Source organism: Oryctolagus cuniculus, chromosome 14, assembly GCF_051225735.1.
Source record: "Oryctolagus cuniculus isolate XC-2025 breed Fujian yellow rabbit chromosome 14, ASM5122573v1, whole genome shotgun sequence".
Classification (NCBI taxonomy): Eukaryota; Metazoa; Chordata; class Mammalia; order Lagomorpha; family Leporidae; genus Oryctolagus; species Oryctolagus cuniculus.
The window spans coordinates 2,486,139-2,513,945 of record NC_142880.1 but is presented as its reverse complement, the minus strand read 5'-3'; the positions used below and the strand labels follow the sequence as shown (position 1 = coordinate 2,513,945).

Here is a 27,807-nt window from a genome sequence, read left to right as displayed (position 1 = left end):
GAAGACTCTTTCCTGGTACACGAAGTGTGAAAATCCAGTCACCTGCTTAGATACACTCAGGAGATAAAAAACAGTGTTCCCATTTTTAATTTAACAAGTATTTTTCAAAACAAAGACTCGTGATGAGCAATACTGCAGATTACATTTTCCATCTTTAGCCAAACAACACACAATGTGGTACCTCAACAGCAACGGGTGGCAAGGTTACAACACAGCACACGGACTCCACGGAATCAGCACACCACCAGAAACACAAGCACCCTTTTCTAACCCATAAGGAGAAAGCAGCCATGGGACTTTACCCATTTTTAATCTAACTAAAAAACAGTCTCTATTTTTATCTTATAGTGGTGCATATCACAGGGGCGAAGCCCACGTCCGTCAGTGCAACGGAAGAGCAGCTGTCCTGCTTAACCTCAGTTCTCACCAGTTACCGTGTTCAGCACTTGACAGTCACGCACAGACTGCGTGAGGAAATGAAACGGAAAGCTGCTCCGACGCTAAGCCGTCGGCGCTAAGTTCCTCTGAATGCACACAGCGTTCACCTGAATGTGGTGTTCAGAATCACAGGCGCACACGTCCAGTAAACAGCATTTTATTTTGTGACACTCTGTGTTAATACAATAAATATACAAAACTTCCAAACCACGGAAACATGCAACATCAGGGACCACGGAGGCGTCTGTGCGGACCAGTGCGCGTTACAATCAGCGGGCAATGGTTTCCAGTGTTCCACCTTCAGTCTGAAACAAGCAGCCATGACTAAACACTGCGAACTGACGGGCAAGGGCGCCCCCTGGCGAAGCCCCTCGGGGCCAGCCGGGTCGCTCCGGTGTTACACGCACGGCACCAACTGCCCGGCCTGAAAACCGGCCACAGCCGATCCCCGACGGGGAACGTGACTGGGAGAGTTTAAAGCTGTGTTTACACTGTTAAAAAAACGCGTTTCCCTCTCAGACTTCCATCAACCCGCCGAACTTGAACACCGTGTCCCCTCTGTGCAGTGGCTCCCCGCTAGGAAGTGAGCTACCTGTGGGAATTCCTACATACTAACGGCATTCCGGTTCAGAAGTCTCTCGTGTGTCTTTCACGGGTAGCTTAAAGCAAAACAAGGATGGGCCTGGGACACAGGCTCACCGTGGCCACGAGCGCCCCATACGTGCACACGGCACACGGAGGAAGCGGGTTCCAGGGAGGCCATGGGCTCCGCCAGCTCGCTTGGGGTGAGGATGCAGGTGCAGCTCGCGGCTCACCAGAAACATCTGCACAGCTGTGAATCCCTCCTCTGAGCCCTGATTCCCCAGAGCGGAAGTCTCCTCCCCAAAGCCTCCCGCCCGGGACAGACCAGACGGACGAACAGATGGACAGTCCGCCACCCGGGGATCGGCACTACCTGGGTTCAAGCAGAGCGCCTGCAAAACGCCACCGCCAGCCAGAGCCCGAGCTCAGATGTGGGCAGGAGGATCAAAGCGCCTGGGCCATTTATGCCCAACTGATCCTTCTAAAATAGAACTGCAATCTCAGAGGATGCTTTCCAGCAGACTGTCCTCCCTGCACATCCAGGAAGCCACGCCCGTCGCTGCAGGGCCAAGGGGCGACGCTCACATGCCTGCACTCGCTTCGTCAGCACTAAGAAGTGACCCCAGGCTTGCACCCAAGCCTACCCAGAATTAAGTTCTCTGCTGCAGAATAACTAACAACTTTGCTGTTTCTGCCTTCATGATGAATGCCCTTGATTGTGTTTGTGTGTCCTTGCTTGGTACTAGTTAAAGGTTTTATTTTTTAAATGTATCCAGTCTGACTCAAAAAGTGAAAGACTTCGGTGCACCCGGGATTCAAGCCCAGGAAAAACGGCAGCTCTTTTTATTTTTTATGCCACTGAAAATGAGAGGCTAAAAGAAAAATCCCTTAAATCCTGCATGCTCTCCTTAGACGAAGGTTAGGCTGGCCTCTGCTACCTCCCTGAAAATGACGCACACACCCACAGGCACTGCCAAACACAAGCCCAGCCAGCTAAGGGAGCCACGGGTACACACAGTCTCATACAGCAGACTTTACTACGTGAACACTGAAAATGAGGACAAATCAATAGGAGGAACCATGATCACTGCACCTACTCAGTCCAGTCTCTGGATGACGCACTGCATACTGTAATAAACTCTCATATTGCACCCCAATAAATGCGTGTTTAAAAGAAACTATTACAGAAAATCATTTCTATGATTCCATAAAGAACCCCTGAATCCTAACAACCATAAGCAGTACAGAACCCAAAATACTAATTCTTTTAATTTAAGAAACATGGGACCCATGCAAGACTAGAGGTTGTTATCAAAATAGTAACTACTCTAAAAAGAGAAAGGAAAAAGAAGATACAATTTACATTATCTACTACGAAGTGCACAAGGCTCTTCTCGGGTGACTGAAACTGCTGAAAAGCAAGCCAATTCCTTTGTACTGGCCCGTTCCTTTCGATACAAACAGGAGAAACACAGCTCCTCTGGCTTGTCTAATCCTTCCCTCTAACGAGTCTTGAAAGAGCTGCTGCCGGGAGTGCTGAATGCGTGTTTAATCGTAAGTACCATATTCCTTTCAGTGTGTCACCACTGAAATAATCTGCTGAACATCATCCCCCAAAAAATATGGAGAATATTTATTTAGCATGTATTTTTCTTTTTCTGCAAGGGGCATTGGAATTTTAAGAAACTACCAGGCGAAGTAATGAGACAGGAAGTTTTTCTGGTCTTAGCCCATGCACAGGTGAACAGGAAATATCCATGCTGTGTATACTGTGTGTCTGGAACATAAAAATACCTGTAGAGTACAGTAACTGGAGAGAAAGCACAGTCCGGGTAGCTGGTGCTGTCCGAGGGCTCTACATGTGGTTCCCCTTGAACGCGCTCTGCGCGGCGCTGGTCGCTGCACTGGAGGCCGCGGTTGCGGCTGCGCTCTGGACGGTCTTGTTGGACATCACGCCTGTCGCAAACTCCTGCTGGGCCTTCTCAAAACTGGCACCTGTGGTGCGATACAGTCCATGCACCTGCAGAGCCACAACACAGTGAGAGGCGGTCAGCGGCGGCCCGCACGGGCAGGTGCAGCTGCTCTCTCAGCCCACGACTCGGGGACAGGAAGAGCAGCCCCCGCGGGCACGCAGAGCTGGGCTGAGCCCGTCTCTGCACACAGGAGTCTCTCACCTGAGCAGCAGAGATCATTACGCCAACTCAAGCCAGACGCCATTTAAAGAAAACCTTTTTTTAAAGGTTTATTTATTTGAAAGGCAGAGTAAGAGAGAGACAGGGAAAGGCAGAGACAGAGACAGAGAGATCGTCCATCTGCTTGTTCAAACCCCAAACAGCCACGACAGCCAGGGCTCCCCCCTGTTGAAATCAGAGGCCTGGACTCCCTCAGGCCTCCCTCCTGAGTGGCAGGGACCCAAGGACTCGGCCGTGTGCTGCTGCTTCCCCAGGCAGGAAGGGGAGGAGGGCTGGACGCGGAGCAGCGGAGGCTCCACTGATGCCCACGGGGGACGGTGGCATGGCAGGCAGCAGGCAGCCTTAACCCGCGGTGCCACAGCGCCAGGCCCCTCAAGAAAAATTCCTTAACCAGCTGCAAAATTACATTTTCCCCTGGACCCAACATGTAATTAAGACATTACAGCATCACAACAGGACGGCCTACACACAGCAAGACAGTCTGGCTTCGATACTATCAATTTACTACACCTGACAATTCAAAGAAAATGACAGCGCATCTGTTGCTTCACTGGCGGCACATGCTCCACCCACCTGACACCACCCAGTGCTGCCATCGTGCCCTTCACTGAACCGCGCACTACTGATGTCTCAGCACGCTGCCGCCGTCCACTCGCACGCCATTCAGCTTCTGGCGTGTGGTCAGCTCCGCAGGGTTTGCCAGGAAACACTCTCGGCACTGCCTGTCTAGGGATTCATTCAAATCCTGGTTCATGTTCACCAGAGGGGCTCAGAGCTTCCCCAGCAGCATACATTTCAGGCTGCAGAAGCCAACCAGGAAGCCCATCAACACGGAACAGGAGCCATTCAGTCTAACACAGATTTGCAAACAGACATAACCACGTACCTCGGAACACTACTTATCACCAGGCCCTCCGACTCTGGGGGGGAACGCGAGGGAACTGGGGGGCGCCATGCAGGGTGACGGGTCCAGAGGTCCAGGAGGGACCCTCACTGCAACACCAACCCAGGCAGGCTGACCGCGGGGCTGCTGCATCCGCCCAGTCCTCCTCCCAAACCCGGCAGGAAGTGCTCACTGCCAAGTGCACGCCGAGTGAGGCAAAGAACCCCGGCCAGAGACTCCAAAGCCAAGCCCAGAACCAGGAAGCAGATTCAAGATGGTGGAGAGCTGATGGAATAAGCTGGACAGAGGGGAAGGTGGACAACAAACCCACGCATCCACCCGGCAACTGTCTGCAGCCCGAGGAAGAGCTGGTGTGGCGCTCAGGAGAGATGAGCTGCCCAGATGCAAGCCCATGGCCTCTGTGCGGACCGAGGGTCCGTGCTGTCCCCTGCACACACTCTGGCACTGAGGTGGGAACCCCGGCATGAGGACATCAGCAAGTCCCTTAGAAACAGAGGCCCAGAGAGCGCCTGTGCCCTGTGCATGACCTGAGGGCACAGCAGAGGGCTGTCCACCACGAGCACACAGCCCCCACCCAACACAGAGCCTGCCTGCGCCTTGATCTTCCCAGCCCCCAGAACCATGCGCCACTTGCTGTTGTTACAGGAGCCAAAGGTACTGAGATACCGTGCAGCTGGTGGGTGAGACCCCGGCACGTGTGAAACTGCTTTGGGAGGACACAGACAGCGGAGGGAGAAGGCGGTCAGACACCACAGTGGAGCAGCACACCAGTATTTCAGAGGCACTCACAGCAAGAAAGAACAGTCGGAAGAGGAATGGACTAACCAAGGACTTCCCCCGATTCCAGCATGAGCTGAGCAAACAGCGGAAGCCGACTCCCAGCTTCCAGAAGTGTATCTGACGGTGAGAACAAACGCCGAGGTCTGCGAAGTGAGGGGCATGATAGGGACCTAGTGACCCGGAGCAGCAGTGCGGCCCGGCAGGGTGAGCCGCTGCCTACGACGCCGGCATCCGCGCTCCCAGCACTGGGTCCTGCGCTTCTGAGCCGGCTCCCTGCTTCTGCACCTGGGAAGGCAGTGGGCCAGGGGCCAAGCACCTGAGTCTCCGCCACCCGCAGGGGGTACTTGGATACAGTTCCAGGCTCCTCAGCCAGGCCGATGCAACCAACCGGGCAGTGAGCCAGGGGATGGAAGATATTCTCTCTCTCTCTCTCAGTCTCTCCCTCTTTCTCTGCCACTCTGTCTTTCAGATAAGTAAATCTTAAAAAGATAAACCAATAAACGTCTTTACTCACTAGCTCCAGCCACGGTGTGCTACAATCACAAGCCCCCTGTCTCTACTTCCTTCCCCACACACAGGCATTTAACCAAGCATAGCTCTGGTTTGCCCTCTCCAACCTGTGACACTGAGGGGCTGCTGTGTTTCTGGGCTTCACAGTTAAACGACTCAGCATGCGGGTGGCAGGTCCTCGTCCCGTGGAGCAGACACGACACTCGACCCCCAGCAGTGCATGTCCACACAGTCCAGAGGGCAAGGACCACACACGCATCTGGCAAGCATCCACGTGAGAAAGGCGACTCCTCATTGCCGGCTAATCACGAGATCAACACTCACTCAAAATGCCGATCGCCTCCCTCTGGTTTCAGACTGGAAACTGGTAACTCAAGACTCCTCGGGAAACCAGGGACAGAGCTCCAACATGAAGCACTGTGGTCTCTAAAACATAAATGACTGAAGTATTTACTGTATCTTTCACTCCATTATCTTTCTCAAGATGTATTAATCTGAACAGACAGTGACAGAGAGAGAGATCTCCCATCCACCAGTGCACTCCCCACACGGCTGCGACATCCAGGCTGGGCCAGGCTGAGGCCAGGAGCTGGGCCCTCGATGCTGGTCCCCCACGTGGGTGCAGGGGCCCCGGTACTGGCCCACCTTCCACTGCTTTCCCAGGCGCACTAGCAGACAGCCGAGTAGCCAGGACTCAACTCGGATCCGGAACGCGGGTGCTGCACGTAGAGGCTGAAGCCACGCACAACACCACTCCTGTCCCTCCCTTCTCTTTCTTTCTTCCTTCCTGGTTTTTATTTTCTCTTTTTTGAGAATTTTATTAACCGCAGTATTCAGTGCTAGGAGTATCACTAAAAGGACACGATCTGTTGTGTCCTCAGTCTGTACTTCCTAACTGCATGGCCACCATTCAGAATCTCAAGTATACCTCCCACGAGCCGGAACGCCGGGAGCCCCGGGAGCCCGTCTGCTCTCTAAGATGCACGGCGGAATGCAGGGGGCTTACCCCAGTGTATTCCTTAAGGGAGGGCTGCTTCCGCCACCAGGCCCAGCAACAGCGCACCCTGGTGGTGCACGGCCACAAATCCAGGAAACCGACACCACAGTCCTTCATTCAAAATAATCCAAGCCCACGTTTCCAGTCCATGTCAAGAAATCACACTCTCACTAATGTAACATATTAACTTTTATAAAAGGTGAGAAAATAAAAAACAAGCGAGCTGCTTAAATCTATGTTTTCATTCTTGTTTTTTTTCTCTTTTTAAAAAGTATGGATCCAACACTTTGTACATCTTCTAGGGTTTCTGTATTGTGCTCCTTTTGTAGGGCTTTTCTACATGTGTTTTTTTTTTTTTTAAGAAAGTTTTAAGATTTTATTTATTTATTTGAGAGACAGAGTTACAGACAGTGAGAGGGAGAGACTGAGAGAGAGAGGTCTTCCATCCGCTGGTTCACTCCCCAGATGGCCGCGACAGCCAGAGCTGATGTGAGCTGATCCGAAGGCAGGAACCAGGAGCTTCCTCCAGGTCTCCCACGAGGGTGCAGGGCCCCAAGGACTTGGAACATCTTTTTGTTTGTTTTTCGTTTTTATTTATTTGACAGGCAGAGTTAGACAGTGAGAGAGAGACAGAGAGAAAGGTCTTCCTTCCATTGGTTCACCCCCCAAATGGCAGCTACGGTTGGCGCTGCGCAGATCCAAAGCCAGTAGCCAGGTGCTTCCTCCTGGTCTCCCATGTGGGTGCAGGGCCCAAGCACTTGGGCAATCCTCCACTGCCCTCCCAGGCCACAGCAGAGAGCTGGACTGGAAGAGGAGCGACCGGACTAGAACCCGGCATCCATATGGGATGCCAGCACTGCAGGCGGAGGATTAGCCAAGTGAGCCCCGGCGCCGGCCCCCTGCAGCTGTTCTTTTAATTTGCGTGGCGTGTGGAACTGGCAAGGATCGAGTCTCGGCTGTTGTCCCGGTATTGCGCAGTTGGTCTTCCACAGCGAGTGTTCTGTGAACATGCCTGGTCCCACACAACGCACTGGCCCTCGTGGGTTAAAGATCCGTGTTGGGCTCTCTGAAGTTAAGACCGTGGTCACCACCCTCCGCCCACCTTTTCTTAGACTTTATTTTGAGCCTGGGGTAGACAGCCGGTGAGTTTCCTGTCTTTCTGTTCCAGTGGACTCCATCTCCATCACCGTGACCCTGGGGCGCAGAGCAGGCAGAGGGGGCTTTTGAGTTCCTGGGGAGACAGCACCCTGAGTAGGTCCTGTGTGTCCTGCGTGCGTTCACTCACAGGGGAATCAAGTTGGCCCTCGCTTGTACTTTGGTATCCCTTACAGTGATTCCAGTGACTGCTACCGTTACTCCGCAGAGAGCAAGCCAGGGTTGTTTGTGTCAGAACTTCTCCTGCGTGCGCAGACCACATGGTGTGCACTCACACACTGAGGGAGGTGTTTTCCTGTGAACGGTGCGCTGGGCGTGCTGGCATCGGGTGTCCGTCCGAGCCCCGTGTTCAGTCCCTTTGTGCGTTTGCTGACGTGGGGCTGTGTGTGGCCGCAGGGGGTTCTGGGCTCAGCTGCCGGAGGAGCCGCTCGTCTGTCTCCTGCGGTGGCAGAGCTGTCCTGGGTCCCCCAGCGGCCCCTCTGCTTCCTGGCCAGCGCTCGCTGTTGCCGGTTTGCTCGTGTAGCCGCCTGGTAGGTGTGCGCTGCCTTTCCTGGCGTCTCACCCTCCGCAGCAGCTGCGAGAGAAGCTTTTGCCTCGTGACACGTCTGCTAGACGGCATGCGTGCTGTGCTTATTTGGTACCTTTTTAGATAAAACAGTGAAGATAGTTTCGGGCTGTTTAATCCCCAGCAGATAGACAAATAACTATTCCGTGGCTTCTACTACAGACTATTATGTTGTGTCTTTCAGGAGCTATACAGTGAGTGAAAATTAGGTCTGGTCCTCAAGGAACGAAAAACATGTGGCGTGTAAGAACACATGTAGAGGGGCCGGCACTGTGGCGCAGCAGGTTAATCCTCCGCCTGCAGCGCCAGCATCCCATATGGGCGCCGGTTCGAGTCCCAGCTGCTCCTCTTCCGATCCAGCTCCCTGCTAAGGCCTGGGAAAGTGGTACAAGATGGTCCAAGGGGCTGGCACCATGACACACTTGGTTAATCCTCCGCCTGTGGCGCCAGCATCCCATATGGGCACCGGGTTCTGTCCCAGTTGCTCCTCTTCCAGTCCAGCTCTCTGCTGTGGCCTGAGAGTGCAGTGGAGGATGGCCCAAGTGCTTGGGCCCTGCACCCGCATGGGAGACCAGGAGAAGTACCTGGCTCCTGGATTCGGATCGGCACAGCTCCTGCCATTGCGGCCACTTGGGGAGTGAACCAATGGAAGGAAGACCTTTCTCTCTGTCTCTCTCTCACTAACTCTGCCTGTCAAATAAATAAATTTAAAAAAAAAATAGCTGCAGAATAAATGTTCCAGTATAGCTTAAAAACTTAAATCAACTGGGAAAATTTGTTTTTGAGAGAAGTCAAGTGATCTTTTCTAAAATTCTTTTGATACACAGAAAACTAATAATTTTTATTAAAACAGAAATGACAATCTGTGAACAAATTTTCAGGTTTTGTGAAAAAGATAAAGCCAGGGTTCCCCAAAGAGACACAAATTAGGATCATCCACTAATCATTTCTATGTTAACTCTGATGGAATTCATTTATTGTTACTTGACCCATTTTTCTTTCCCCTTCACTCAAAACCATTATCCCTTCTTTCCAAAATTTACAACAGAAAGGAACCTTCTAGAACCACTGTTTCGGCCACTAGTTAAGACGCTTGGTCCCAAACAGAGCCCAGCTCCAGTTCCGGACTCCAGCTTCCTGCTAACCCAGGACCCGGAAGGCAGAGTGATGGCTCCAGTGACAGGGCTCTGACCACCCAGTGAGACCCAGGAGGGAGCCCCGCTTACAGCCCAGTGACAGGGCTCTGACCACCCAGTGAGACCCAGGAGGGAGCCCGCCTCCCAGCCCAGTGACAGGGCTCTGACCACCCAGTGAGACCCAGGAGGGAGCCCCGCTTACAGCCCAGTGACAGGGCTCTGACCACCCAGTGAGACCCAGGAGGGAGCCCGCCTCCCAGCCCAGTGACAGGGCTCTGACCACCCAGTGAGACCCAGGAGGGAGCCCGCCTCCCAGCCCAGTGACAGGGTCAGAGCACCCAGTGAGACCCAGGAGGGAGCCCCGCTTACAGCCCAGTGACAGGGCTCTGACCACCCAGTGAGACCCAGGAGGGAGCCCGCCTCCCAGCCCAGTGACAGGGCTCTGACCACCCAGTGAGACCCAGGAGGGAGCCCGCCTCCCAGCCCAGTGACAGGGTCAGAGCACCCAGTGAGACCCAGGAGAGAGCCCGCCTCCCAGCCCAGTGACAGGCTCAGAGCACCCAGTGAGACCCAGGAGGGAGCCCGCCTCCCAGCCCAGTGACAGGCTCTGACCACCCAGTGAGACCCAGGAGGGAGCCCGCCTCCCAGCCCAGTGACAGGCTCTGACCACCCAGTGAGACCCAGGAGGGAGCCCGCCTCCCAGCCCAGTGACAGAGTCAGAGCACCCAGTGAGACCCAGGAGGGAGCCCCCCTCCCAGCCCAGTGACAGGGTCAGAGCACCCAGTGAGAACCAGGAGAGAGCCCTGCCTCCCAGCCCAGTGACAGGGTCAGAGCACCCAGTGAGAACCAGGAGGGAGCCCCCCTCCCAGCCCAGTGACAGGCTCAGAGCACCCAGTGAGACCCAGGAGAGAGCCCGCCTCCCAGCCCAGTGACAGGCTCAGAGCACCCAGTGAGACCCAGGAGGGAGCCCCCCTCCCAGCCCAGAGACAGGGTCAGACCACCCAGTGAGACCCAGGAGAGAGCCCGCCTCCCAGCCCAGTGACAGGCTCAGAGCACCCAGTGAGACCCAGGAGGGAGCCCCCCTCCCAGCCCAGAGACAGGGTCAGACCACCCAGTGAGACCCAGGAGAGAGCCCGCCTCCCAGCCCAGTGACAAGGTCAGAGCACCCAGTGAGACCCAGGAGAGAGCCCCGCCTCCCAGCCCAGCCCAGCGCTGTGCTGGCTGATTACCACAGCATCTGGGGAGAGAACCACAGGGTGGCAGTTTCTCTCCTCTCACTCACCCGCTCACTCCTGTGCCTCTCAAAAATGTTTTGGAAAAAGGAAAAAAAAAAAAAAAAGCTTCTTTGTGAAAATACCTGACAGAAGTGAACTGGCAGAAAACTGAGGTCTGTGAAAGCCAAGGACTGGAACGCTTCGCCCAGGAAGGTGTAGAAAAGACGCGCATTTCTCAGTGTTTGAGTTGTGGGTTATAGAACACCCCCATGCCGGCCCGGCGCACGGTGACGGCTACCTACCCCAACCCCTCAGGGTCCAGAACACCGGGCTTCCCAAAGCTGCGCCCATCAAGGTAAGCATAATGATAATCATTTTAAGAAATTAAAAAACCACACCCTCAGAGCCGCCCAGCCAGAGCAGAGGGGCTGCCCGTGAGGAGCCTGCCCCCTGGTGGCTAGGAACCGCCGCTGCACACCCACAAAGGCCTAGAAGAAAATCAAAGTAAAATCAGCTGTTTTTTACTGGCCCACAACTCGTACCACACTAAGAGAACTTCTCTCCAGAAATACCATAGCTGGCTCCAACCATATCTCAGTTTGTGTTACGCTCACTGCACTCCACGACGCCCCACAGAAACACCTCCCCGCACTTCCTTGTCCACAGGCTAGCTCAGGGCCCCGCGGAGCAGCCAGGGCCGCGCACACTCATGGAGAGAGCGAGCCGGCAGGCTGTCACCAGGAGCTGGCTGTGGTCCCCACACTGGGGCACTCCTGAGGCCAGCCCTGCTCCTCCTGGGTGCCCGGCACACGCTCCAGTTCACACGCTGCAGCCCGCAAAGACGCGTGCCGGGGGACGGAAGGCACACTGCCGACGAAGACGGCGGGCAGCACACGCCAGAGGCTCGCCCTCCACGGCCGACCCCGAACCCTGGGCTCTCACCTCCGCCGCCCTCCACACCCCACCCCCACTTCCAGCCTTCACCCACTGTCAGAAATCAATGCTTCCAGGTCTGGAAATCCAGCCCAAGCGCTCCCCTTGCTCTTAATTTGAACATGCAAAACCGCGCCAGGTACTTACCCTTCACCGCCCCACCAGCACCTCACAGCTTCCATATCCGAAGGTGGAAACATCACTCACAGGTCTCTTACTGCTCTCTCCTCTCACCTGACCCGGGGGCCACCCTGTGTGCTCCCACCCCAGCCAGCCCAGGTCAAGCTCTGGCCGCCTGTCACCGCCTCTCACCCAGGATCACCCCACGCCCTGGTTCAGCTTCCTCCACCACCGTGCAGACGGCCAGCAGTGCTCCCCTCCCTGTCTCGCCGGCCCCAGTTCTGCCCCAGGGGCCCGAGACCAGCCCAGAGCACTTCCACAGCTCATGGGGACCTGGCTGCTACCACGGTACCATCTGCTGGAGAGGATGCCGATTTCTTACCCAGGTTTCCTGCAGGATGTGACAAGTGACGCGTGCGAAGTCCTCTTCCCTCTCCTCCACCAACACCCCACCTTTCTCCTTCCCTCAGCTCAGGCCCCAAGCTCATCTCCCACCCCTTCCGAGCCACCTTCAACTCCCCGTGTCCGCCATGGGACTGCCTGGTGCCCCCACTCCCTGGCACCGTCTCAGCCTCCTCTCCCCGCCCCTGGCCCCACACTCGAGTAACAGCCACCGCGACGGCTGAGGCCATGCTCAGGACTGAGAGGCACCTCCAGGACTGCTCCCACACTGCCCTCTGCGTCGGCCGTCAAGCCCCTGGATTGTGGGGCCTGCTCACTGGCCTCTGCCCGGCCACAGCGTGAGCTCCTTGTGCTCGGGTCCGGAACGTAAACGTGCCCCGCGGTTGTCTGACGTGGTTGTCTGGGTGGCACCTGCAGCACCCCGCGCAGCCCTCGACTCGCTCTCAATCTGTCCTGATTCTGGTTTTATAGAACACCCTAAGGACACGTGTGGAGTAACAAAGGGCTTCTCCAAAGACTGGCGCCAAGGTCACAGGGCGGTCGCTGACGCTCATGAAGCGCTCACCTAGTGCTGCCCGGCGGACGGGCCAGCTGGCTTTCGGAAGTGTATCCTGCAAGGTGAGGTGCCGCAGCCACTCAGCTGTCGGCCTCAGGGACAGCAGCGGGGTCCCTCTGAGGACCAGGAACCCCAGCCATGGACACGCGCTTCAGCCTCGGCCGTGCCTTCGCCTGCCTCCCCGCGGCGCGCCCTGGAGGCCGAGTGAGCCACGCCCAGTCTCTGTGGGCAAACACTGCACACTACACCAGGGCTGTAACATGACACGGGGTCAGCGACCAGAGGGGAGACTTGCTCTGAGGAGGCCCCATTCCTCAGTCCTCACACCAAGCCCTGGGGAGGGGGGGGAGCACTCCCACTGCGTTCACTGCGCGCCACTGCCCCGAGTGGGCAGAACTCAGCCTGCACGCCCACAACCCACAGCCAGGAGCGCAGCGGCGACACCGCCCCACGCCCTCCGCAGCCCGTCTCGGGGCTCGGGGCTCAGGGCCGCAGGCAGAGGAGCATCTCAGAGCCGAGACGCCCTCACCTGCAGTGCTCACAAGCTGGGCACCCCCACCACGTGGCTGCCGTGCCCGCGCCATGACAAACAAGGCCACCGGGAGCTCCCTAAGCAAGGGGGGCGGCAGGAAGCTGATGACACGGACTCTCGAGGGAGACTGTGAAGAAGGGCAGCAGGGCCAGCGTGGTCTCGCGTGGGCACCCAGGTCAGGCAGCAGCAGGGACAGAGGTGACCACAGTGCCGTGTGTGCAGACCCCGCGCAGCAGGGTGTGCGTGGCCACAGGAGCCGTGAAATGTCTCACGCACCCTTCTTCCACCCTCACCTCCAGGTCCACACAAAAACCTGTGGGTCTGGGTTTTTGGGTTTTTGTTAGACTAAAACAGTAACTACAGATGAAATGGACTGAGAGGAGTAGGGGCCGTGAGTGGCCTGTGAAAACGACAGGAACGGAAAGGAGGGAGGTGGAGAGGACGCTGAGAGGCTGAGAGGGAGCGGAGCAGGGACACGGGTGTCTCGTGGAGCCACCGCAGGTGCTCGGTGCGTCTCACTCACAGGGGCACTCAACAAAAAGCAACTTCACTGCAGGGTCAGCCCCAGCCTGTGACGCCGGCACCCACAGGAGCGCAGCTGGGGTCCCGACTGCTCCGCTTTTGATCCAGTTCCTTGTTAATGTGCAGCACAGAATGTCCCATGTGCTTGGGCCTCTGCTACCCACCTGAGAGACCCAGATGGACACCAGGCTCCTGGCTTCAGCTTGCTCCAGCCCCAGCCACTGCCGCCATTTGGTAATAAGTTAGACTGATGATCTCTCTCTCTCTCTCTCTCATCTTTCTCTGTCTCTCCCTAACACTGTCAAATAAATCTGAGAAAGCAAACAGCTTCACTGAGATTTAAAATCTGTACAGTTCTACCTACAGAGTTGTGATGACAACATCTGTAGAACCTACTCTGGGAACATTTTTATCACCGCACAGAGAAATTCCACAGCCCTGAGCCCACGCCAGCCCTGGGCAGCCATGGTCTACGTTCTGTCTCTCTCGCTTTGCCTATCTGGGCCCCGTCCTACAGGCAGAATCCTGGAACACGCGGTCTCAGCACACGGCTCCTGAAGACGAATGGGAGTGTCTGGAAGAACAGGAGAGTGGAGAGAGAAGGAAAGGGTCGGTGACGATGCCATCTCAAGATGGGGACCCCAATCAACCAGGGGTCACCCAGGAGGGGCAGACACGGGGCTCCAGCAAAGCACAGAGCGCTGACGGAGCTGAAGGCCTCCATTTACACGCTGCACACAGAGACAGAGGGAGGAAGATGCAGAGGCCCGGGGGCGGGACTGCCTGGGGCGCAGAGGCCGCATTCTGCCAGGCAGACTCCTGGCCTCGGTAAGCAGAACTCCACTCCCGGTTTACTATGAGCAGCCGAGCCAGAGAGAGGGAGGGTTCCACCTGCTACTTCACTCCCCCAAGGGCCACAACAGCCAGGGCTGGGCCAGGCCAAAGCCAGGAGCCAGGAGCTCCACGCAGGTCTCCCACGTGGGCCGGCAGGGACCCAGCCACCTGCTACCTCCCAAGGTCTGGATTAGCGAGCAGCTGGAGCAGGAACTCAGGTGGGACGTGGGACGCAGGTGCACTACCTGCCGGCTGAACACCTGCCCCTCCTTTTTCCTTTTATTTATTTCATGGGGTTTTCAAAGGACAGAAAGCAACTACATGACTGAAGAGCTTCCGGAACGCAGGGTGGTCTTCAATGCAGGTACGATTAATCTACACGCTGCCTGTACGTGCAAGTTTTCCAAGTTACTAGATAACAAAAAGACACAATGCTGTGAGGACTTCACGTTCGTCAATACGCTAAGGACTTACTTATTCAAAGTAAGACCCACCAAAGAATCGTTACCATTTTAAAACATGACTGTTATCCACAGGGCCTCTGTATCACGTTTGAATACATGCCAAGACCAAAAACATCCAATGCACAAAACTTAAATAAATAAAAACATTCATCACCCACAAAACGTGATTCTTTGCAAAAGGCTATGACAACACACGAAACGTGTAGCTAAGATAACTGGGAGTCGCTAAAGGCGAAATTCACGTCCATCTAGCCTGGACCTGTCAGAAGTTCACTGTATACCCTTGGATAAATAATTCAGTGTCTTTAAGTTTTAAACAGGGATAAAACACACACTCCACATGACAGTATTACTTCTAGTTATTAATCAGGCTAAAATCCTTCCTGTTCAAAGCAATACATTAGAGTCTACTTTAAAAACCCACATTTTAAAGATGAGGTGGACCCTTCCGTGGCTGAAAGGACTAGCAGGATTTTACAATATTCTCTTTCTATGATTAGTTCGAGAGGCGATGTGACTTTCCAGAATATACCTATGAAGAACTGGAATTTAAAGGAGTAATCCCCAGAGAGCAAGCTGCACCCCAGCAGGGAGACACGGCAGGGAGGACCTCCCGGGGCGGCGCTTACCTTCTTGAACATGACGAGCGAGATGACGGCGGAGGCCGTGAAGAGCGCCGCTATGAGGATCATCATGATGCCCACCGGGATGCTCCTGTTGAGGCCCGTGAGGGAGGAGATCCAACCGCTGCGCAGCCAGAGAGAGAGAGGCAGCATCAGGTGGGGCGGCCGGCGCTCGCGGCAAAGACATCACCTGTCTGACACTTCCTGTCCACGCTCCTCACGCCTCCACCAACCCCCGTCCCTCCCGGGAGCGGCACTGGAGGATGCCGCTCGGGTCCTCTCTCCCAGGGAGCGGCCGCCCGCGCGGACCCCCCAGGGCCACTGCCACTCAGCGGCACAGCCCCGGCTCCTGGGCCTCCATTACACGGGGGCTGCGATTCTCAGGCCTACGAGTCCATCACTGTGTCTTTTTGTGCTCATTTTAAAGTCTCCTGGATCACAGAATACAATATTCGCCAACTATTTCCAACAAAGGATTAGCACCTAGACTATGCAAAGAACTTTCAAAGTTCTGTGTATCCCCTGAAATGGGCAAATCCTGAAGAGTGGTCTAAGACGGCCTCAGGCCCACGGACAGGCTCAGCCTATCAGCCCAGCCTCAGCGGCGAATGTCCACACCACCAGAACCGCTACAGAGACAAGCGGGGACAGCACCGGGCGCCACGGGAGGCTGCGGAGGGCGTGGCCCTCACGACTGCCGCTGGGAGCCACCGCGGAACAGCCGTGCTAGTCTGTCAGCTTGTTAACGTGCACCCGACACGCAACTTCTGCACAACCAACAGCACACTCGAGGGAATCCACCCCCAAGAAAGAACACGCAGGTCCACACAATGACCTGGTCACGGGAGCTCACAGCAGCTCAACTCGTAACAGCACCACGCTGTGGACAATCCAGAGAGCTTCGACATCAGTAACACCCCGTGACGCAGCCAACCACGACTACTACTCCAGACCACGGGGATACACCGATGACCCCCAGCCCGGAAGGGTCTCCAGAGAGCAGCCAGAGCCAGCTACTCTACGACTGTCCCTATGGAACACCCTCCAGAGGACAAAGTGACAGAACCCACACCCAGGCCAGTGCTGGCCAGGGCTCAGGGCCCAGCAGAGGCAGCAGCGCCTGAGTGGGGCTGGAAACCGGCCACACGAGGCCCTCTCTGGGACTAGGCAAACGCTGTGTCTTAACACCACCAATGCCAAGATTCTGGTGTTTGTACTTTACTACACTTTTCCAAGATACTGCCACTGGAGGGAACGGAGAAGGGCCCTGGGCTCTCCATGCGCCACTTCTCACAACCACACACCGATCTCCGGGGCCCTCAAAATAAAAGCTCAATCTATGTGCATCCAAGTGACATGAGGTCGACCTGTGTCCCCACACATCCCAGTGACACGAGGTCACTCCTGTGTCCCCCACACATCCCAGTGACACGAGGCTGACCTGTGTCCCTACACATCCCAGTGTCACGAGGCTGACCTGTGTCCCCACACATCCCAGTGACACGAGGTTACTCCTGTGTCCCTACACATCCCAGTGTCACGAGGCTGACCTGTGTCCCCACACATCCCAGTGACACGAGGTCACTCCTGTGTCCCCCACACATCCCAGTGACACGACGTCACTCCTGTGTCCCCACACATCCCAGTGACACGAGGTCACTCCTGTGTCCCCACACATCCCAGTGACACGACGTCACTCCTGTGTCCCCACACATCCCAGTGACACGAGGTCACTCCTGTGTCCCCCACACATCCCAGTGACACGAGGTCACTCCTGTGTCCCCACACATCCCAGTGACACGAGGTCAACCTGTGTCCCCACACATCCCAGTGACACGAGGTCAACCTGTGTCCCCACACATCCCAGTGACATGAGGCTGACCTGTGTCCCCACACATCCCAGTGACATGAGGCTGACCTGTGTCCCCACACATCCCAGTGACACGAGGTCACTCCTGTGTCCCTACACTTCCCAGTGACACGAGGTCACTCCTGTGTCCCCACACATCCCAGTGACACGAGGTCACTCCTGTGTCCCCACACATCCCAGTGACACGAGGCTGACCTGTGTCCCCACACATCCCAGTGACACGAGGTCACTCCTGTGTCCCCACACATCCCAGTGACACGAGGTCACTCCTGTGTCCCCACACATCCCAGTGACACGAGGTCACTCCTGTGTCCTCACACATCCCAGTGACACGAGGTCAACCTGTGTCCCCACACATCCCAGTGACACGAGGCTGACCTGTGTCCCCCACACATCCCAGTGACACGAGGTCACTCCTGTGTCCCCACACATCCCAGTGACACGAGGTCACTCCTGTGTCCCCACACATCCCAGTGACACGAGGTCACTCCTGTGTCCTCACACATCCCAGTGACACGAGGTCACTCCTGTGTCCCCCACACATCCCAGTGACACGAGGTCACTCCTGTGTCCCCACACATCCCAGTGACACGAGGTCACTCCTGTGTCCCCACACATCCCAGTGACACGAGGCTGACCTGTGCCCCCACACATCCCAGTGACACGAGGTCACTCCTGTGTCCCCACACATCCCAGTGACATGAGGTCGACCTGTGTCCCCACACATCCCAGTGACACGAGGTCACTCCTGTGTCCTCACACATCCCAGTGACACGAGGTCACTCCTGTGTCCCCACACATCCCAGTGACACGAAGCTGACCTGTGTCCCCACACATCCCAGTGACACGAGGTCACTCCTGTGTCCCCACACATCCCAGTGACACGAAGCTGACCTGTGTCCCCACACATCCCAGTGACACGAGGTCGCTCCTGTGCCCCTACACTTCCCAGTGACACGAGGCTGACCTGTGCCCCCACACATCCCAGTGACACGAGGCTGACCTGTGTCCCCCACAGGGGCAGCCTCCTCCATGCTAGGCAGCCCTAACACAACCACCTCCTCAGTGCTAACATCCTCCCCTCACTGTGCTAAAACGCAGAAGGAATGACTTCAAGTTCACCAGATCTTCTGCTACTGAAGTAATCAGTCTATTTTTAAACTCAGCATTTCCTCTCCCTAAAGTGCCAAAGACTGAAAACACTACTTAAAGTAACACAGAGAACTGCTTTCCAGGAACCAATCCTAAAGACCCACAGGAGTTTTCCGTGTGGACAAACGCAGCCAGGAGCCTGCGGAAGCGCCCAGCGGTCACTGCTGAGTAGTGGCCAGGACACAGAGCCACCCGTGCCCAGGGACACGGGCAGCAACACGTGGACGAATGCAGCCAGGAGCCTGCGGAAGCGCCCAGCGGTCACTGCTGAGTAGTGGCCAGGACACAGAGCCACGCGTGCCCAGGGACACGGGCAGCAGCACGTGGACAAACACAGCCAGGAGCCTGTGGAAGCGCCCAGCGGTCACTGCTGAGTAGTGGCCAGGTCACAGAGCCACGCATGCCCAGGGACACGGGCAGCAACACGTGGACGAATGCAGCCAGGAGCCTGCGGAAGCGCCCAGCAGTCACTGCTGAGTAGTGGCCAGGACACAGAGCCACGCGTGCCCAGGGACACGGGCAGCACCACCAGCACAGAGCTCAACCACACACAACTCCAGAGACGAAGACAAGTAACTTAGAGCCACGGATCCTTCCGCTCGCCATTTCACTAGAGATGTTTGCTGCTGTGTGGGAGAAAGGAGACCTAAGCCCGCTGCAATCTCCCGGCCGGGCCGCACAGTTCCAGTTTCTGAGGACCCGCACTGGGAGAGCAGCCTTCCACGCTGAGACCCACGCTGAGAACGGCTCAGCACGCCAGACGCGTGTGTGCGTGGGTATGCGGGGATCGCACGCTCCACAGACCAGGTCCCTGCATGTGTGCACCACAAGGCACGTGTGCTGGAGTGCTACAGCAGTACCTCCCCCGCAGCAGGGACCCTGCACCTGCCAGGTCGCCCGGTTCCTTTCTCTCCCATCCGCCACCCACGGCCTCTTCCTCCCACCCTCGGCAGCTGTGCAGGCCCATTCATACACACTTTCCTTCAAACGGCTTCTTGAATGGGGACATAATCTTCAGTGAGAATGGTCTGTCCAAAGGCTATGCCTCAGAACGTTTTTAATTGTTTTTCCTTTTACTGTTTTTGGTTTTGTTTATATTTGCTAACTTGACTCTTCTGTGTTAACGATTTTAAAAAGCCGAAAGGTACATCAAGATACCAGGTTAACAACCTGAAATAGGAAAGGTAAGTAACTTACCAATTTCCCCAATTATGAAATCCTGCAGCCTGCAGCACATGCACAGCGAACTGACAGATGTAGACGAAGAAGAACACGAAGAATCGGAATGAACTGTCACTCCTGGAGAGAGGCCAGAGGAGGGGAGAAGGGTAAGAAGGCAGACGCGGCACCTCTCTCCTATCTTCTACACTCAGATGTGACTAACACTCAAACCTCAGACAAAAATTAACAGAAAGGGGGCTGAAATTAAGTCATAATGCACTAATGTCTGGAAACCTTCACGCTAACGTCACATGATGCCATTGTCCCAAAGCCACTTTGTCACTTCAGTTGCCTGTGCCACAGTGCATCTTAACAAAGGAAACTATCTGGTTTTCCACTTGTCATTCAATAGCCTCATAGACTCATTATTAGTACGTAATAAACAACAAATACTTAAGATTCGCATTCTGACGGTATACATCAGGATCTCACCCATCCTCAAATATCCGGGGGCCCCTGGGTAACCCTCTCCTCTAGCCGCTCCCTCGCCTGGACACACGTCTGGTCACTACAGCTGGTGCATTTCAGAGACCTAGGTGAGTGGGTCCCAGCACACATGCCTACTGCTCCACTCTGCAGGGACCTGTTTTTTTATTTTTTTTTATTTTTTATTTATTTTTTTTTTGACAGGCAGAGTGGACAGTGAGAGAGACAGAGAGAAAGGTTTTCCTTTGCCGTTGGTTCACCCTCCAATGGCCGCCGCGGCCGGCGCGCTGCGGCCGGCGCACCGCGCTGATCCGATGGCAGGAGCCAGGAGCCAGGTGCTTTTCCTGGTCTCCCATGGGGTGCAGGGCCCAAGCACCTGGGCCATCCTCCACTGCACTCCCTGGCCACAGCAGAGAGCTGGCCTGGAAGAGGGGCAACCGGGACAGAATCCGGCGCCCCGACCGGGACTAGAACCCGGTGTGCCGGCGCCGCTAGGCGGAGGATTAGCCTAGTGAGCCGCGGCGCCGGCCTCACTCTGCAGGGACCTGTGACTGGTGCGCGGCTGGGCAGGCTCTGGATGCAACGGGCTGCACTGCACTCCCTTGTGATGGTGGACACTGGCATCAGTTCCTAGGTTTGCACTGCTCCAAACAAAGCTGCCAGGAACGTGCATGCGCAAATGTTCACGTGAACAGATTGTCCTTGGCTTCCTGGATACGCATCCACAAGGAAAGGGCAGAAACGTAAGGCAGGTGTGGTCTGAATCTTTAATAAACTGCCATACAATCTTCAGGGGAGATTCTTCCATGTGCCATCCCATGGCAGTGAACGAACACCCAGCCCACCCTCAGCTCCCGGCACTGGGAATAAGCAGTATGCCCCACACAGCCACTGTGGTCAGTGTATTCAGTGTCATCCTTGGGTTTATTGACATTTTCCTAGTACACACCGTTACTGGTCACTGCGTCTTCTAGTACACACCATTACTGATCACTGTGTCTCCTAGTACACACTGTTACTGATCACTGCGTCTCCTACTACACACTGTTACTGAGTCAATCTGTCTCCTAGTACACACTGTTGCTGATCACTGCGTCTCCTAGTACACACTGTTACTGATCACTGCGTCTCCTAGTACACACTGTGACTGATCACTGTGTCTCCTAGTACACACTGTTACTGAGCTCACTGCGTCTCCTAGTACACACCGTGACTGGTCACTGCGTCTCCTAGTACACACTGTTAATGATCACTGCGTCTCCTAGTACACACTGTTACTGATCACTGCGTCTCCTAGTACACACTGTTACTGAGTCATTTCGTCTCCTAGTACACACTGTTGCTGATCACTGCGTCTCCTAGTACACACTGTTGCTGATCACTGTGTCTCCTAGTACACACTGTTAATGATCACTGCGTCTCCTAGTACACACTGTTACTGAGTCATTTCGTCTCCTAGTACACACTGTTACTGATCACTGCGTCTCCTTGTACACACTGTTACTGGTCACTGCGTCTCCTAGTACACACTGTTACTGAGTCATTTCGTCTCCTAGTACACATGCATCACTGCATGCTTTTTGTCATCCAGCTGAACAATAGAACAATTCAAAAAAAAAAAAAAAAAAAGAAGGAATTTTTCTGGTGAACTCTTTATTTAAATCTTTGCTGATATTTTACTTGGGTCGTTTTCTCCCTCATTTGAATTGGAGAGTTTATACATACGCTGCACATACAGAACCTTTATCACAAATGGACTCTCAAAGATTTTCCCCGTGTGTGGCTTATCTTTTCATCTCGGCGTGTCTTCTCAGTTCTGCCTTTCTCTCACCTCCACTATCCGTTTGCTCTTTCAAGGACGCTGACTATATTTTTGGAGCTCAGAAATCTTCTCCAATGTCAAATACACAAGTTGGGCTTTTTTTCTTTTTGGCCTGTTTTCCTAAATTTTCTATTTTTCAACTTTACATTTAAATCCATATATACATGATTTTTATTTTTTTCACACTAGAATAAACGTATCACATTTATTTACTTGAGAAGCAGGCAGAGAGAGCTGCCATCTGCCAGTTCACTTGCTAGATGCCCACACAGCTGGCAAGACTGGGCTAGAGCCAGGAGCTGGTGAGTGCTATCCAGGTGCCCCACGTGGCAGGGACCCGATCACCTGAGTCATCGCCTGCCACCTCCCAGGGTCTGCCCTGACGGGAGCTGGAACTGAGTCAAGACCGATGGAACCCAAGCACTCTGGACTGCGAGCCAAACACCTGTTCCCAAGCTTGCTTTTTAATTCCATTTTCCACAAACTTTTCCATGTGTCCCAGTATGTTCCTTTCGAATCTTTTTTTTAATACATTACAAGCATGGATTGAAAATTCCTGTATGTTTCTGCATACGGACATTCCACCATCCCAGCATCTGTTCTTTAAAAACCGTCCTTTTAGGGCTGGCACTGTGGCGCACTGGGGTAAAGCCCTGGCCTGCAGTGCTGGCATCCCATATGGGCACCGGTTCTAGTCCTGGCTGCTCCACTTCCAATCCAGCTCTCTGCTGTGGCCTGAGAAAGCAGTAGAAGATGGCCCAGGTCCTTGGGCCCCTGCACCCATGTGGGAGACCGGGAAGAAGCTCCTGACTCCTGGCTTCAGATAGGTGCAGCTCTGGCCGTTGTGGCCTACTGGGGAGCGAACCAGCAGATGGAAGACCTCTCTCTGTCTCTCTCTGTAACTGCCTTTCAAATAAATAAAAATAAATCTTTTAAAAAAACCTGTCCTTTCTGTGCTGCACTGCAAGTCCACAGCCTGCACCCGGGCGGGCGGACCTCTGAACAGGTGTACCTCTGAACTCTCGACTCCAGGAATTCAACGTTGCTTGAGACCGGTTCCAAGAGAATTCACCTGACGGTAACACTGACGCTTGTGACCGCGCAGGGCTTTCTCTGCATCCACACATCCCTACGGGCCATCATGTGATCTGCAGACGGCCGTGCTTCTGCTGCCATACGTTTGCCTTCACTTCTCTGTCTTGCCTGCAACACTGGCCACACTGCACAGAAACGCTAAGAGCCAACGTCCTTCCTCACTCCTGATCTGCCCAGAGAGGTTTCCGTCCTCCCCAGCAGGGCGCTGTCAGCTGCCAGCTACAATGTTAACGGGCGCCCTTTCTACCTGTATGACCAAGTTCCTTCCCGGGCCACGTTTATTCAGGGCTTTTAACATGAACAGATGTGGATTGTGCCAGCCGTTTATACTGCATCAAGCAAGGTGAAAATGCAGTAAGAGAGCATTATAGATGGACCTAAGCTACACGGTTCACGCTGTCGTCTGCCTTAATTTACAATGAAACATCTACGCTATCAACAGTAGTAATTCCTCACGAATCTCCCTAAGTCTTCCTGTCTGAAGGAATGCATGACAGGCTTCCTATCACTTCCAGACCAGCCTGCCGGAGAACTGCATCCCAGGCAGCTGGCTTCGGTCTTCACTGCCAAGTTGCAACGTACTTTTAGCAGGAAAGTTCTACCCCAAATTACCACCTTCAGTTTCAGAATATACATCTATATGGTCTTGCAAAGTGATGGGTATTTTAAAGCCTGACGCTGGGGCTGGCACTGTGGTACAGCAACACTGGCAAACCTCATCAGGGCACTGGTTCAAGCCCAGGCGGCTCTGCTTCCGAGCCAGCTCCCTGCTAACGCGCCTACAAAAGCAGCAGAGGACGGCCCCAGGGCTCGGGGCTCAGGCCCCTGCCACCCACAGGGGAGACCCAAAGGAGTTCCTGGCTCCCAGCTTCCGCCGGGAGCAGCCCTGACATTGCAGCCACTTGGGGAGTGAACCAGCAGACGGAAGATCTGTATCTGTGAGTGTCACTCTGCCCTTCGAGTGAAATCCTTTTTAAAGATACACTGAGGTCAACGAGGCCTGAATCAACTCCTCCTGCCACAGCTCCACCAGTCCCTGAGACACAGGCGTGTGACAGCACAGTGTTGCTCCACAGTGCGAGTGACGACGGCACGAGACTGCCTTGTAAAGCGGACTTGCCTGCAGAAACAGCTCACTCCAAGAAGTAACAAGGAAATAGCTGACAATGATTCACAGGTAGTAATTGTTAAAATATTTGAAGACCAAAAACATGTGTCTCCTGTCCAAAAATGAATTTTTTTTTAAAGCTTTTACTTATTTACTTGAGAGGCACAGTTACAGACAGAGAGGGAGAGACAGAGAGAGGTCTTCCATCTGCTGGTTTACTCCCCAAACGGCCACAATGGTCAGAGCTGGATCAATTCCCAGCCAGGAGCCGGGAGCTTCTTCCAGGTCTCCCACGTGGGTGCAGGGGCCCAAGGACTTGCGCCATCTTCTGCTGCTTTCCCAGCCCATAGCAGAGAGCTGGATGGGAAGTGGAGCAGCCGGGACTCCAGTCAGCGTCCATCTGGGATGCCGGCACTGCAGGTGGAGGCTTACCCCACCAGCCACTCACCCTACCAGCCACTCACCCCACCAGCCACTCACCCTACCAGCCACAACAGTGGTCCCTGAGAAGGAGCGTCTCACGTCTCTCAACCTGCAATTAACAGGCAGTGGGGGAAAGCTTCTGCGGAGACTGTGGAGGACTGGGAAGCCACAGCTCCTAACCCTCAATAGCAACAACAGAAGGGTTGGACAACCTGCAAACTCACCGCTGTGCTTAAAAGGGGCTCTCCATCTCTCCGAAACCCAACTCGGGGAGAGGCCAAAGACCAGCACTCATTCACCTACAGCAGACACTGAAAATTATATACGAGAGAGAGAGAGACAGAGACAGAGAGACAGAGACACTGCAGCTGCAGGCTGCTCAGAGTGAGAACACAGAACCCTGGGACTTCACACCCACTGGCAGGCTCTGCCCCAAGCGCTCAGAAGAGGGACTGCAGGCTTGGGGGCCAAGTGTGGGGCAGAAGAACAGCCACCACCACTCCCCATCATCCCTTCCAAACAACAGCTATCAGGTCCGGTGATGTGGGTAGCAAGTAACACCGCATGCAGTGCCATATGGGTGCCGGTTCAAGTCCCAGCTGCTCCACTTCCAATCCAGCTATCTGTTATGGCCTGGGAAGGCAGCAACAGATGGCCCAAGTCCTTGGGCCCCTGCATCCACGTGGCAAACTGAAAGATGCTCCTGGCTCCTGGCTTCGGATCAGCACAGCTCCAGCCGTTGTGGCCATCTGGGGAGTCAATCAGCGGATGGAACATCAATCAATCTCTCTCTCTCTCTCTCTCTGCCTCTGCCTCTCTGTACCTCTGCCTTTCAAAAAAAATTAATTTAAAAAATAGCCTTCAGCAGGAGATGAGCAGGGACAGCAAACTCCACCTTCCTCCGGGCACGACTAGAGACCCACCAAGGCCGCGTCAGGGCACAGGGAACCTGCGTCCAGCAGGGGGAACCAGACTCTGTCCTGCTGCACAGTTACAGATGCCTTACAGACAGGAAGACGCAGGGTCTGGACACCCAGCTGCCTAAGACTGAGCCTGGCCCAGCCAGCACTGTCTCCTCCTCCCTGCAGACCCCACCGACCTTCCTCACAGGCTCGCGAGCAGAGTGACAGGTGAGGCCCTTTGGCTCCATGGGAAGACAGAGCAGCAAAGACCTCTGGGAAATCAGGCCTCACCGCACACACACTCAGGGCACCACCAAAGGAAGACACAGCAGTCGATGTCTGTGGAGTACTAAGGGAAGCCAAACCCCATCCGTCCCCGCTTAGACGGCCTGCAACCTGCCCTCACCCTTCACACACGAAAGGCTTAGCACAACAGAAAAGGCATATCCACTTCTCAGCACAAAAATCTCCTTATCTGTCTCTCTTGCTTTCAAAAGATGCCCAGCTGTGAACAAGAAATTCCCAGGAATAAAAAGAAACCAGGAAGAATACGCCAGCAGACAGATCACTCCCAAAGAAGTGACTCGGGTACAACTCAGACACCAGCACCACCAGACACGGGGCTGAGAATAAGCAAGATTAGCAGGCTTCACGTTCCAGCCAGAAAGGTGGGCTGCGTACGTGGACAGATGGGGAACCCTCACACACGCACAAGCTGCAGGAAAGAACCATCGGCCGTGGCAGCCACAAAGAAGGCTGTAGCGTGCAGAACGCCTCTGAGGAACGCACCAATCAATCCAGCCGCTGGGGACGGGGCGGAGGAAGCAGTGAGCTTGGAAACAGAAATCACACGGACCATGAGGCAAAGACGGGACAGCACCAGGGGGGACAGCCAAGCAGCGAGGGGCACCGGCATCGCCACCTGAGCCAGGAGCCCAGGGAGGCAACGGACGAGGCAGAAGGGACCACAGATCCTGGAACATTAGCGAGGTCTGCGAATGAACACTGAACACACACACACACCCCACACGCAACGCACTCTGGCATATCATATTGAAAAAGCCCAAAACCAAAAACAGAAATACAGGCGTGAAGGCAGTAAAAGAAGGCACTCTACGTAGAAAAGAACAAGTCGAGTACCACAGCAAACTTCCCACCAGAAACCACAAGCCAGACACATCCAAAGGAAACCAAAGTTAAGACTGATTTTATTCTATTTGAAAGGCAGAGTGGTGGTGGTGGGGGATCTTCCATCCACCGGCTCACTCCCCAAAAGCCACAACAGCCAGGGCTGGGCCGGGTCGAAGCCAGGAGCTGCATCTGGTCTCCCACATGGGTCAGGGCCCAAGGACTCCCCAGGTGCATTAGCAGGGAGCTGGATCAGAAGCAGAGCAGCCAGGACTCGAAGGGGTGGAAGATGTCACTTATAACCAAAAGGCCTTTGGCAGAAAACAGATCTCCCATCCCTGAATTACGGTATCTTTCAAAAACGAATGAGAAATGAAGACTTTGTTAGATACAATTCAGAAAACTGACAGCCAGCAGACCTGTGCCGTGAGAAATTCTCGGGCAAAGTGATTGCGACAGGATAGGGAAACAGAGATCTTTGCACAAAAGCACGCCAAGAGCCGGAACGGCGTTACTAAAGGCCAGCAGGAAACTGGCAATACTTCACACCAATAAAATAATGGGACAAAAATCACACGGTCATCTCAACAAAGAAAAGCAAGTGGAAAACTGATAGCGTTCACGATTGCAGCTCTCACAAACTAGAACAGAAATGAGTTCCTAAAACCAAAACAACAAACACATCCACAGGACAGCCTGCTCCCAGCACCAGCCCTGAAGGACGTCGCCCCTCCCACCTCTGTTCCCAACCTGCGGGAAGCTGTGGCCGGTCTAACAGGGCCACAGGGGGGTGGGGACGAAGGAAGGTGGTCAACTCAAGGTAACCGGGCTGGAGAAAATAAGCAGCACGTTTGCTGTGTAGACAGAATCCAAGGAAGAAACTGAGAAAGCAGTTTCACTCAAATCAACATGAGAAGGACTGGCCGGCGCCGCGGCTCACTAGGCTAATCCTCGGCCTGCGGCGCCGGCACACCGGGTTCTAGTCCTGGTTGGGGTGCCGGATTCTGTCCCGGTTGCCCCTCTTCCAGGCCAGCTCTCTGCTGTGGCCTGGGAGTGCAGTGGAGGATGGCCCAAGTGCTTGGGCCCTGCACCCCATGGGAGACCAGGAGAAGCACCTGGCTCCTGCCATCGGATCAGCGCGGTGCGCCGGCTGCGCCGGCCATTTGGGGGTGAACCAACGGCAAAGGAAGACCTTTCTCTC

At 54.9% G+C, this 27,807-nt stretch overlaps 1 protein-coding gene across 4 annotated transcripts in view; it reads right to left on the bottom strand.

The window, feature by feature from the left end:
- Positions 1-579: 579 nt before the first annotated feature.
- Positions 580-27,807, bottom strand: part of SCAMP1 (secretory carrier membrane protein 1) — an 88,361-nt gene continuing 61,133 nt past the window's right edge. For all 4 annotated transcript variants that reach the window (XM_089312904.1, XM_051837592.3, XM_089312903.1 and 1 more), the window contains exons 7-9: positions 19,679-19,780; positions 15,466-15,583; positions 580-3,040 (exon numbers count right to left, since the gene is read on the bottom strand). In XM_089312904.1, the coding sequence (XP_089169030.1) occupies positions 2,876-3,040; positions 15,466-15,583; positions 19,679-19,780 (385 nt within the window). In that variant the 3' untranslated portion in view covers positions 580-2,875. The remainder of the gene's footprint in view (positions 3,041-15,465; positions 15,584-19,678; positions 19,781-27,807) is intronic.